The sequence below is a fragment of the Callorhinus ursinus genome, unplaced genomic scaffold (genome assembly GCF_003265705.2).
Source record: "Callorhinus ursinus isolate GAN/ISIS: 27379988/994484 unplaced genomic scaffold, GSC_fseal_2.0 scaffold23, whole genome shotgun sequence".
NCBI classification, from domain to species: domain Eukaryota; kingdom Metazoa; phylum Chordata; class Mammalia; order Carnivora; family Otariidae; genus Callorhinus; species Callorhinus ursinus.
Window position 1 is genome coordinate 10062667 of NW_027397085.1, and position 12473 is coordinate 10075139.

Genomic DNA, 12473 nt, shown 5'->3' on the forward strand with positions numbered 1-12473 from the left:
TATTTCTACAACAACTGGTTTTTAAAATTTATTTGTACCAAATGAGGTCTGATTCTAAGTGACTCACTCTTTTTGAAGAGATTGGCTTTTTAAAATGGTGTATGATTTACTAGTTAGAGATGCAAGGATCTTGTATTCTCCCCTATTTTTCTTGCAAGAGTCAAATTACTGTATCCAAACTGTAATAAAACTTGACTGAAGGGCAAAGCAAGGTCATAGAGATGAAATGAACAAGAATCTGGAGACAAGAGACTTCCCCGAAAGTCTGTAGAAGAATAATACTTAAATTTCAGAAAGTTACCCTTGTTCTTCTTTTTGGTCAATCAGTTTCAGCATTCATTTTCACACTGGAGTTACCCATGTTCTCAGCATCTAAAATCGATCAATGACCAGTGATGGTTCTGGACACAGCAGCCCAGGGTAGTGTAACTGTTTTTTAGTGACAGTTTTGTCCACTGAAGCCATTCAGGAGTTTGAAGCATCCTCTCCAGTGTGAGGCTTCTACGTTACTGAAATGACTCAAGACTGTCAGGACGTCTCACCAAAATTATCAAAATAAACTCACATACCACAACCAAATGGAACAGAGGATAGGCAAATAAATTACCTCTCCTCAATAAAATACCAGGGAGATGGTAAAAATAATCCAACAAATTTTAACAAGGCAGTATTAGAGGTGCTCCAGAAAACACATTATATTGCATCTGAAATTCTGGAAACACATAATATTAGGCAGTGGTGATACCAGTCAGTTTATAAACTTAATTGTAGTGTCCCTTCTTTTTTAAAAAATTTATTTGAGAGAGAGAGATAAAGAGAAAGAGAGAAAGTAGGGAGAGAGGTAGCAGGGGAAGGAGAGAGAGAATCTCCAGCAGACTCCCTGCTGAGTGAGGAGCTTGATGTGGGGCTTGATCCCACAATCCCGAGATCCTGAGATCATGATGTGAGCCGAAATCAAATGTTGGATGCTTAACCTACTGGGCCACCCAAGTGCCCCAATTGTAGTGTCTTTTCAATGCATGAACTATTAAGTGACTGGATGTATGTGCTTAGCACAGTGCTGGGGCCTGTGAAAAACCACCACCACCACCACAAAACAATGGATGAATAACCCTACACAATAAACCACAGACTTTCACAAAATGAAAATGGAAATGTACCAGAAGGAAATCTAAAATCATCAGGTCCACATTCCTGGTTTGTCCAAGGGCATTCGGACCATTCCATTAAGTATGTATTGAACACCTACAACAGACCTGGTCTTTCTAAATGACCTCCAGCTTCCAAAGCTCTGCAGAGACAGATATCCCACACCACCACTAATTTAAACTGAGAAAGCATCTATCTAACTTACTGAATCGTTTCCATTAGTTGCTAGGGCTCTTGATGAAATGTTACAGTTTGGGGCAAGAGCATCCTTCTTTCTCTATTCTATTTCCATGGCTTCATTTTGTCTCTTTGTCTTAACTTACTACTAAATTCTTTTAATCTCTTCTTAAAAAATTTTCTTACCTAGGAGGTACAGATTTAAGGCTTGCCATTTTTTTTTCTTTGAAGGAGAAAAACAAAGAAACAAAACACCAAAAACAACCAAAAATCCCCTGCATCTAAGCCACACAAGAAAAAAAAGAAAAAAAAAAGACCCAGGCCATCAAAAGTTTAATGGCGTTTTCAGTACTGATATCACTGGTGTGGAACCAAAGCAATAAAACCAGATTGCATTTCCCCCCCACCCCCCAAACTTCACCAAATGGTATTGAAACAAAAGCTCCCAATCTCCTCCAAACTTGTGATCCTGGGACTTAACTCAATTTATGCACCATGGTTTAAAAGCTTGCAGCAAAGAGTATGTCCTTTTTACATTTGTAAGCTCATCATGTGATGAGGAACCTATGCAGAGTGACAGACGTGCAGAAATTATCTCCTTCTTCCTACCAGGAAACACCCAGAGAAAACACCTGCTGTCCCAGAGAGCCGTGTGGTTGTGAGGAAGAAGACAACGGTGAGGTACTTACAGAGACTGTGGAGCTGGGCGTATTTGTCCCATAGCCAGAGGAGGGGAGAGAAGCCAAGGACCAGCGGCGTCCATCAGTCCTATTGAGAGAGGGAGATTAGCTTTGGCCAAAGCTGGAGCACGGTTACACAGGAACCCCAGGGAAACTGAGTATTTTTAGCCAAACAAATGACAACAAATACAGTCAGTGAAGATGTGGAAATGTTCAGCAAGGGCCAGAGTAAACAAACATTATACAGCAGGTTGACTTTTATTTAAACTGAATCGATACACCCAAACAAGGAGAAAGTGAATGGGCTGATCCATATTATTGATCTCTCACTAACACACTTTGACAAAATGAATACCAGGGATAATTACAATGGTCAGACTCAGCAGATTCAAATGAATAAAAACAGAGAGGGAGGAGGGCAAACACTCGTGTCTGGGAGCTGATAACTGAGGCCATGGGTCTTTGGAAGGGCCTGAATGGCAGCAAGGTACAAGAGCCAGTGGGGACTTCGATTATATCCTAAAGACTCTCCACTTGTTTTCAAAGGAACTGTCCTCCTCATCACACCTAGGGAGGGGATTAGTGGGGCTCAGGGCTGGTTCAAGTCTTAAGTGGCAAAAAACTTCCACGCTAAAATAAGCGACTGACACTATATTCAGAATCTCTAAGCGTTACTGTCTTCTGACATGACCTGGCTTCGTCAAGTGTTGCAACAAGAGCGAAGGTTGTGAGTATATGCAGCCCAGCTCTGGCCTGGGGCAGCATGTGCAGAAAGAAAATTCTCCACTAGTGACAGAACCTAATGCGGAGTACAAGTGTCTGCCCCAGTCATAGAGGCAAAACTGTCAGGAGTCCTTAAAGAGAGTGATTTTTCTCTCCACATGGTCCAAGGGTAACTTCCGGGGTGGATTCTGGTTATGAAGTTAGGGTCTTTACAAGGGTCTCAGATGACTGAATGAAGTAGTACAGACAATACTGTTGCAGGGGAACACAAGAAAGCAAACTTTCTGAAATCTCTGGCATCCCAGAGTCATTACTTTATTATTTACTCTATTTTAAGTAAGACTGTGACTTCAAAATCATATACCCCTGTGAAAACAAATAGATGCGCATCTGCCATGGGGAAAAACAGGAGAAACACACATTATAAAGGCCTATACTGCGTTCTTTAGATGGAGTATCCTATGTACACTTCTTGTAATTTATGACTGTACTAATTTACCAAGTGAGAGGTAAGGGGGGCCAAATTTACCACAGACACATACACAGGAAGTTGAAGCCAGGGGATTCGACAGCACTAGACTTGAATTTGAGAAATGTCACAATTAGATGTAAAAAAACTGACATTTGAGACTAAATTACAGTCAAGGGAAAATATAATCACAGGCTACCATGGATGTTGCCTCCAATAAATGCAAATGGTCCACAAAGACAAAATGGAGAAATTCAAGTGGACAAATCACAGAAATACTACAATGTTAAAATCTGAGTAAAATTTACCTGTCATTTCTGTGACCATGATTGGAGTACAATTGAATCAAGTTTGTTTTTTAAAAAAGAAGCAAGATAAAATATTTGTAAATATACCAGATACAAGGAATGGGAACAATTAAGTCATATGTTCTTTAAAAATATTTTTAAACAACTAAAAATGGTAAAGATTTAAGAAGAAAATCATTATAAGAACATGCTTCTAAAGATATCTAGCAATTAAATGGACACAGGTTAGTCGTATTTTATTTGATTACTTATTGAAGATTTAAAAACCCATGCTGTACTTTATATTTTAAACACCTCCAATTTTTAGAAGTAAAAAAAAAAAAGGTGGGGGTTATGATTTTTAAAAGGATTCTACAGTCCATTTAATAGCAATTATCAGAAACTAGTCTCAGGAAAGAATGCGGGCACGATTTCTCCCACCATGATTTTGTTGTGTGATTCATTAACTCTCCTTTCCCTCTGGTATCAGTAAATATACTTCACATGAATGAACAATTCCAAGACATGTTCTTACTAGCTTTGAAACATAAATTACATTTGCTTATTCTGGAAAACACACAACTAAAAGATGTTTAAACAAGATGTGCAGCCATGGACCAGAAATAATTTATGTCTCATGAAGTTCCCCAAGTTCTCCGTGTCTATTTACTCAAATGGGGCACAAAGGACTACTGCATTTTCATTATGACCGCACATCAGAAGTTACTATACATGCTACATAGGGTACTTAAGAGGGAGCACGCCCTTTCCTTTTTTTCAAGGAAGCTATCACACAAGTGCCATTTGGATCCTGCTAACGATGTTGTCTTTTCTTGGCAGAAGCTACCAATAAGATGTTATCGGAAGACAGACTAAATTCTAGTCAAAGCAATAGGCTTTTTTGAAGAGGGATTTTTTTTTTTTTTTTTGGTGGGTGGAAATCTCTTAGTGTTAAACTAAGTGAAAAAGTAAGAGGGGAAAAACATCTGATGGGAACACAATACAAAAAGTTTTGCAAAAAAACATTTCAACACTACTCACAAAAATTTAGATTAATACAGTATACAACAATATCAACCTGGCTATTATAATTGTATGAAGACGATTTATTTATTTGTTTAGTTGTAACAGTCACGTGGACTAACAAGTTTTACATTCTGTTTGATACTAGAAGAAGTTGAACTATGCCAGGTGCTCAACAAGTGTCCAACAACCTGAACTCAGCAAGTGAGTCTGTTCTAATAATTTGCTTGTGGAAATACATTCTGAGATTTACCCTGGTAAGGGACAATGAGGCCACTAGGAAACACCCATGGCATGTAGTCAGGGCTCCATATTTCCAACATAAGTGAAAGCACTATGTAATGCCTCAACTCCAACAACTTTCAGGAAAGGCAGAACAATGTTATTACCTCCATCTTAAGTCAAAGAAAAAAATGTTAATTCTGTAATCAGATAGATTGTAAATCTGTATCACAGTTCTTAGGAAAGTAAAAATATGTTTCCTTGCTCCTGACAAAATTTACTCTGCTACAATGCTCATTTTCCTCCTTTTAACTTAGTAGTAAAAAAATTAGCTTGATAAGTTTACTCTTACGTATGTATTAGATAGGAAGTGAGTGCCATCGTATTTTCCAGTCTGAAATTAAACTATTCCATTACAGGGGATGTCTAGTGGGGGGAGGGGGGAGTATTATCACATACTGGTATAAGTAAGATGAGTAAACATTAATAAGCCTGATCTTTATCCTTTCACTCAAGAATAATTTTAAAAACAGGGCAATCTCTTCTCTGTTGGACTAAATATACAAAATAACACGTGAGAGTCTCAAAATGATATCACTTCTTAAATGCTCAAAAATGCATACTGAATGGAAGGGAATGGAGACCCATGAGTGGTGTTTCCATGTTTTCCTGAATAAAAATCAACTTTAAAATGGAGGAGAGAGACACCAGATGTTAAATAAAAATACACCAATTTGAGTTTTTATAGCAAAAGCAGGGTTCTGTTTACTTGAATAAAAGTTTAAAAAGATGATCACTCATGCCCCAATCTAAATTAATATTTTTTGAAGAGTGTGGAGGGAGTTCCATCTGGAAATTCATGCAAAATGAACTACAGGTCTCCTGTGATAATCTTCTGTCATGGTTTATGGTTTATTCGTCAAAAATTAACATGCCTGGGGGTTGTGTATTTTTTTTAAATTGCAGAGAAACCAGATTCCTCTATCCTCCAGTCACCCACTTAATTATCAGATTCTCTTCATTTTTATAAATCCGGCAGGATTAAGAGACTACGATTTCTGTCATGTTTAAATGCACGCTAGAATGAGATTTGCATTTTTCTTATTACTTCAAGTAATTAAACACATTCTTTTAAGAGATGTGTTTTAAAGACTACGGTGGGTTCTTGCTTATTCATTTTTATAAGATTTTTGTTTCCACTTAGAGTAGCACTATCATGAATTAATATTAATTGGGCCAACATAGGCTTTGTGGGACCAGTTAATTTTCACATTTTCTTGACAAGTGCTTAGAACAAGTTGCTAAAAGAAAAGAAGCTGGAACTGGGTAAAGAGTCAGGGTGGGGGTCTCAAGTTCCCTTGAGAGCCTGTCTTATGGCTCTGGTGTCCTGGCATGATAGAGAACAGGGACCTTGCACACACAGGCATCTCCATATGGTGGGGGATGTGTAACATTTAGAAGGGACTCTTAATTACAGAGAATTTTGAAAATACTGCCAACAGGTCCCTTTCTTTGGATGCAGTAATGTAAATGCACTGCATGCTGACAAATGGCAGTGGGGATACTGTGGGTTTTGCTGCTTTGAAACATGTGTTAAAACAAATCTATTTTTTTTTTAATCTACACATGAATCTTTATTAAGTGCTATGTTAATCCACTTCATGGTATTGTTAGGTCTCTGAGGAAAATAAGTAGGCTGGACATGTAGACCACAAAGTGAATGCATCCTGAATATTCAGAGACATGGCTGAAGGGGCATTTTGTTTTCTGTGTGTTCTTCCCGGGCAGGAGAGGACAGGGTACGTGTGTAAGAGGGGTGATGGAGCCCAGGAAGCTTGGAATCGGACGGGGTGAAGTACACTAATTCCACATATGGAACACAGAAAATGTGGCTGTGTAGACTGACTCCTTTGACTTGGAGAAGTCACAGAAGAACATCCAGAACTGACAAGATTTGATGTTACATCACATGCCTATGATCCTCCGAATTCACAACAAGACTTCCTTGTTGCTCCATGACCCAGATAGAACACATGTATCTTCAACACTTGGTACCAAATTCTAACTAAGATATGAAGAGAAAACATAAAATATCCTATAGTCCATGCATGGCTTTATCTCAAGGGGATCACTAAATTGGTGGCTTCATGCTCTCAAGTAAAGAGGCATCCTAGAGTATTTATACCCTGTCATCCCAAGAAAGGTTATTAAAAAAATATATATTTCAACAACAAAAGCAGATGCACCAGGACACAGACATGAGTCAAGTCCTTATAATGTAAGCTCAGACAGTTCCATAAAAATCTGTTGAACATCAAGCATGTACAAAGCACTGCACTAGAGTTAAGAGAAATAAAGGAAACAATCTTTCTCGCCCTCACTGGGAGCCCACCATCTAGGGAAGGACCAAGAGAGGTACACTGAACTCTAACATGAGTCAGAAGTCATTATTAAACTGTTAAAGCGGGGGTGCCTGGGTGGCTCAGTTGGTTAAGCGACTGCCTTCGGCTCAGGTCATGATCCTGGAGTCCCGGGATCGAGTCCCGCGTCGGGCTCCCTGCTCAGCGGGGAGTCTGCTTCTCCCTCTGACCCTCGCCCCCTCATGTGCTCTATCTCATTCTCCCTCTCAAATAAATAAATAAATAAAATATTTAAAAAATAAATAAATAAACGGTTAAAGAGGGAGTGTTTACAACAGTTGTGCATTGGTCTAAAGCTATCTTTGGGCAGGGAGCTTTAGAGAAGGCCATATATGATAATGCACAGGATCTCACAGGCAGAAGGCAGGGGAACGGAGGGTAAGGACGAAGAGGGGGTTCAGGAGATGCGATCTCGACCTAACACTTTACTATTTGACCCACAGGAAGTCCTTACCTCCGTGCAAATGAGAAATGGGCTGAGGCACTGGGGGAGAAATTTCTTGGACTATCTTGAGGGCTGTTTCCTGTAAAGAGAAAGAGGGGGAAAAAAAATCATAACATGATTTTGTTTTTGTAACATTATCCACATCCAGGATCATCTTCTTTCTAGTAATGCGTTTTGTTTTGTTTTTTCAACAAAGGGTAGCGGTTTAGTAACGCGTTTCTGTACATTCTCACACAACGTCCATCTCTTCAAAGATGTTTCAGTGTTCCTTGGAGCAGGGGCAGGGGTGCGGTGTGGGGAGCAAGGGAATGGGCTTGAGTCCCACTCAGCACAGCGTTCTGAGGGTGCAAGCTATATGAATAAGCACATCCACCTATCACCAAGCGGCAGTCTCCCAGGGATTAATAACCTAAATATTTCAGTCCTATAGAATAATGTATATACAAATGCCTGGCTTCTCAGTCTTCCAGATGTTAACATCTTGAGCAACAGGATGGGCGTGGAAGTCTATGCTTCACCTGGTGGTGGGGGTGGGGCTTTCTACTTTCAGGAAGCAGCCTTAGTATTCTTTGTTTACGGAAACCGAGTACATGTCAGAGTTCTCAAAAATAAATCCTCGTATTCCGGGGTCCGTGTTTTAAAAGTGGAAATGTCAGTACTAGTCATAAAATACTGGGAAGAACCCAGCCGTTTGGACCTATTTCTCCAATGACCCAGATCTACGGCCTGGGTGGCCCAGCAGGATTAGCCCCTATCACTGGTTTCTTCAACAGCCCCCCTGCTTCTGAGCCTCTGGGCTATGCCTGGCCAGGCAGGCTTTCAAAGCCACCGCCCCACAAAGGCTTTTTCCTCAGAGGGTGTTTCCCTCACATCCCGCCGACGCCGGCGAGCTGAGACCGCTGGCTGTAAGGAGAGCAGCTCCTTGGGGGCTTGTTACTTCCTCCATCAGAACACCCAACCTGCCGCTGATCACTGAGAGCGCGTGGCAGGCAGCTGGTGAGGGGCAGCTCAGGACACCCCAGACCACCCGGCTTCCCTCCGCATGCTTAATTAGATTGGCAGAATTATCTGAGGACTGGAGGGAACTGTAGCTGGTTTAAAGGAGGAGGTGAGGAAAGGCTGCAAACTCGTCTTGTACGTTCTTGAAACATGGAAAATAAATCAGGAAGATACGTTTAATCCCTCCCAGCCAGCCAGTTCCCACATTACTGATTTCAGAACGGCAGTGACAACTGTGGGCAGGTGTGAGGAATATAAGATTGCACATGCAAGTCAGTACCTAGCTGCCAACAATGTATTACCTGTGTGCAAAAAGAAGAGACTAACCCGTTAAAGGGGATAAGGTTAGTGTTAACCTTGAGGACTTCTGGACTGGTTACATCTCTACTGAAAGTTTCAATTAACGTAAGGTTGCAAATTTTATAGTGATGTCTTCAACAGATGCCATTAACTTTATGACAGACAGCGCAATTAAAGTCATTTGACTAGAAAGCACTGAAAAGCCTATTTCTTTATGGACAGAGAATCTAGAAGCATTTTTCCCTCTGCTGCAATGAAATTTATCATGTCTCTGCATCTGTTGTTCCTTGGGCCCCTGGAGAAATGGATTCTGCTTTTGCCGTCTAGTAATCCAGGACTCTTTCTGTCCATTTATCTACAGAGCTAAATTAAGTCCCTCAACTTTTCCCAACAACCTTCATTCCCCCCGCCCTGCCTCTTCCCAACTTAGCTTATATATCACTGTTCATAGCCTTAAAAGATCTTGAAAAATTCAAGATAGCTAAAGATTTTTGTTTCTGAAAGGGAAATGAATCCAATGCCAGAAATTTTAGTGTAGATTTTGTTTATTTGGAAAAAAACATTCACTTTGCCCACATTCCATATAGAGCAAACTACCAGTAAGTTATTCGGAAAAACAGAACAACTGATTGCTGGAAGCCAAGGTATGATCAGTTTAACAATCCCTGCTACCCAATTCATCGAGAATAAATAATAAGATCCACGAAACTTGGCACCAAATTCTTAGCTCCATGTTCTTTGTAAGATGAACACTATACCTGGAGATTATAATGAGATCAACTAGAACTAGAGAGAGCTTACTAAGTATTCTTAAGACTAAAGAAGGGAGAAACAAGGAGTTAACTTAAACCCTTTCCACTTTTAGAGATCGTAATGATTGGTCCCCAGGAACTCATGTAACATCTTATAATACATGGCAAGTGATCACTTTGAGGATGAACGGGCTGAGACAAAGATATATAGAGGTAGGTTAATTTAACACTGCTCTTAATGAAAAAAAAAAAAATCAAGGCTACCATTAACCATTTCTAATCTTTGGGTTTTGCCTCTCCATTTTATGCTGGCTTTCTAAGCCCATCAACTGAAAATGTTCCTCATTTTCTTCTCATCTACTCCTACATTGCTATTAAATCAAACACAAATTTCCACATTTTTAACTTCAAGACTACAGAGCCACCTGCATAATCTTGCTACTAACAGCTCTTTCTTCCTGTTTCATGGCAGATCTAGAGCTAGGTTTAAATGCCAATGTGTGTACATATGCACACACCCTGCCCCACCCCCCACTCTCACAAAGGCTCTTAAATGTAGTGGGATATTAGAGAAAATGATGGTGGCCTGAACTAGAATACCCGATAATTCATTAAAGACAAGAGATTACAGTTTAATTTGAGGACAGTTCAGCAAGCTCAAGAGAAGAAATGGAAGAACCTCCGGAAGGGGACAGAAACAACCCAAACACAGTAGGGTGATACAGTAGAGACAGATATTCTGGCAGTAGGGGATTCAGAATGGTATTCTCAATGAGCTGTAAACTATGTTTATTGGTACTAACCAGAGGAGGGCCTTAAGAGACATCAGCAGGCAAGAGAGCAACGATAAGAGATTTTAACCTGGCTTGAATGTGTTGGGTGGACAGATGAGTGGCCAAAGAAGAGAGGTTTAGGAGCTTCGATTAGGACTTGAGAGGCCAATAGAAAGAATATTTTGGTGAACAAACCAAGCATAATTAGTGATGCACTAGAAATAAGGTGATGAAAATATGACAGATTACAAGTGACCAATATTTCTAATGTGGGTCGATTGTGGGAGAATGATTGCCTGTTGATAGGGAATTCTGGGAGAGAAGTGGAATGGTTGTGACAGATGAAAAGGGTGGGTGAGTATTCTGCAGATTTTTGTGCTATCACAGAATATGCCTCCATTTTCCTCAGGGAGAAGTAACAAGATTAGGAGATTAGATAGGGGGCAGTTAACCTTTGTTTCTGTTTTTGTTGTGTTTTGTTTTTAGAGAAGTGGGGCAGAGGGCGAGAGAGAATCTTAAGCAGGCTCCACGCCCAGCGCCAGCCTGACTCAGGGCTCGATCCCAGGACCCTTGAGATCATGACCTGAGCTGAAATCAGGAGTCGTACACTTAACAGCCTGAGACACCCAGGCGCCCCTGGGAGTCAATCTTTGAAGTCTGTGTCCTTATTTGAAATAAAAATCGATTGCTATGTTACCTACTCCGTCTCTGAAGCCTTAGGGACACTCTTCGGTTATACAGTGATGAAAATACCACTCATTTAGAACAGACTAAATCAAAAAGCTCATCTTATATACGTATTCTTAAGAAATGACGACCAGGCTGCTGTGGACATGCCCAGCGAGTCTCCAGGATGAGGAAGCAAGACAGATTGAAACCAGAGTCCTATACATGACCTTCACTCCTCACAGCACTGCTCTCTGAATTCATCTACCCATCTGTAAAGCAATACCTGAGAGACTCTCAAATGAAAACTGGTGCCAGTTAATTCTCTGCCCATATGTGCAGCACTTGCTTATAACTCAAATCCTGCCGCTCCCAGGGATTTGCGGGCTCTTGGATGTTGGAGAGCTAGGACACTTCCTAGAACGCCGTTATCGCCGCTGATGTTTTTGACCTGGTAAAGTAAACCTTAGTAGTGGTCAGGCATTTGGTAGGTAATTAACTCTAGGGTCCCGGGGGGTGGGGTCCGGGTGGGGGGCACTAGCACAGCCAATATACAAGCAATATAACAAAATGGGGCTTTACCTCACGGCTCTGTACAGGGTGCCTCATTTTCGAGGCAGTTACAGTTAAGAAAGTGATTTCCAGATTAATTAAATTGTTTGATTGCTTTGTAATTAGGTTAGAGAAGTCCTGTGTCTTTACCACAGAGAAACAAGTGGCAAATCTTTTTAAAAGGCATATGTTATAGCCACTACAGATTATTAATGTGCTTTTAATAGCTGTCTGTTCACAAAATGATAGTTTCTGGTTGCCTTGATTTTCTATCAGGACTGAGGGAATCCAAGAAATAATGATAATTGCCATTTGAAACTCCTGGTGGATCAAAGAGTAAGCCCCCACTTGAATCCTTGTTGTCATTACTTGACGATCAGCTTAAATGACTTGTGGCGTTTTATGCTGTTAACAATCAGTACCGTGCTTCCTATTGCTTTATAAGAGATTGTGAGCAACATATTGCCATTGCTTTAGACTTTAAGACCAAACCTGCAAGAATCAAACCCAGCATCTCCTTCCAAGATGAATTCTAGCAGATAAGACGGACGTGAGAACAGTTATGCAGGAACCTCAGGCTGAGTGAACTTGCAAAGACCGTAGTCCCCAACGCCTGAGACCTTTGACTCTATCCTACCAGACCCAGCTAATACAAGCAAAGTTAAAAATCTTCCTTTCACTTAGACAACTGTCTCAGCAACTGGCTCCTCTCCAGATACAATTGTGGAATATTAATTAAAGCTGGGCAGCTGTTTAGACTCTTAAGTGGACAAGGAGAAACCTTGATTGGCCTTCTGTGGAACTGTCTATGTCTATGCATCCTATAAAGAATAGAA

At 40.5% G+C, this 12473-nt stretch overlaps 1 protein-coding gene across 13 annotated transcripts in view; it reads right to left on the bottom strand.

Moving 5' to 3' along the window:
• MAST4 (microtubule associated serine/threonine kinase family member 4) overlaps window positions 1-12473 on the bottom strand; it is a 546892-nt gene that overhangs the window by 68054 nt on the left and 466365 nt on the right. For 8 of the 13 annotated variants that reach the window (XM_073905392.1, XM_073905391.1, XM_073905395.1 and 5 more), the window contains 2 exons: window positions 7605-7674; window positions 2016-2097 (listed from right to left, as the gene is read on the bottom strand). In XM_073905392.1, coding sequence (XP_073761493.1) covers window positions 2016-2097; window positions 7605-7674 — 152 coding nt within the window. The remainder of the gene's footprint in view (window positions 1-2015; window positions 2098-7604; window positions 7675-12473) is intronic. The other 5 variants (XM_073905390.1, XM_073905393.1, XM_073905394.1 and 2 more) reach the window with 1 other exon arrangement.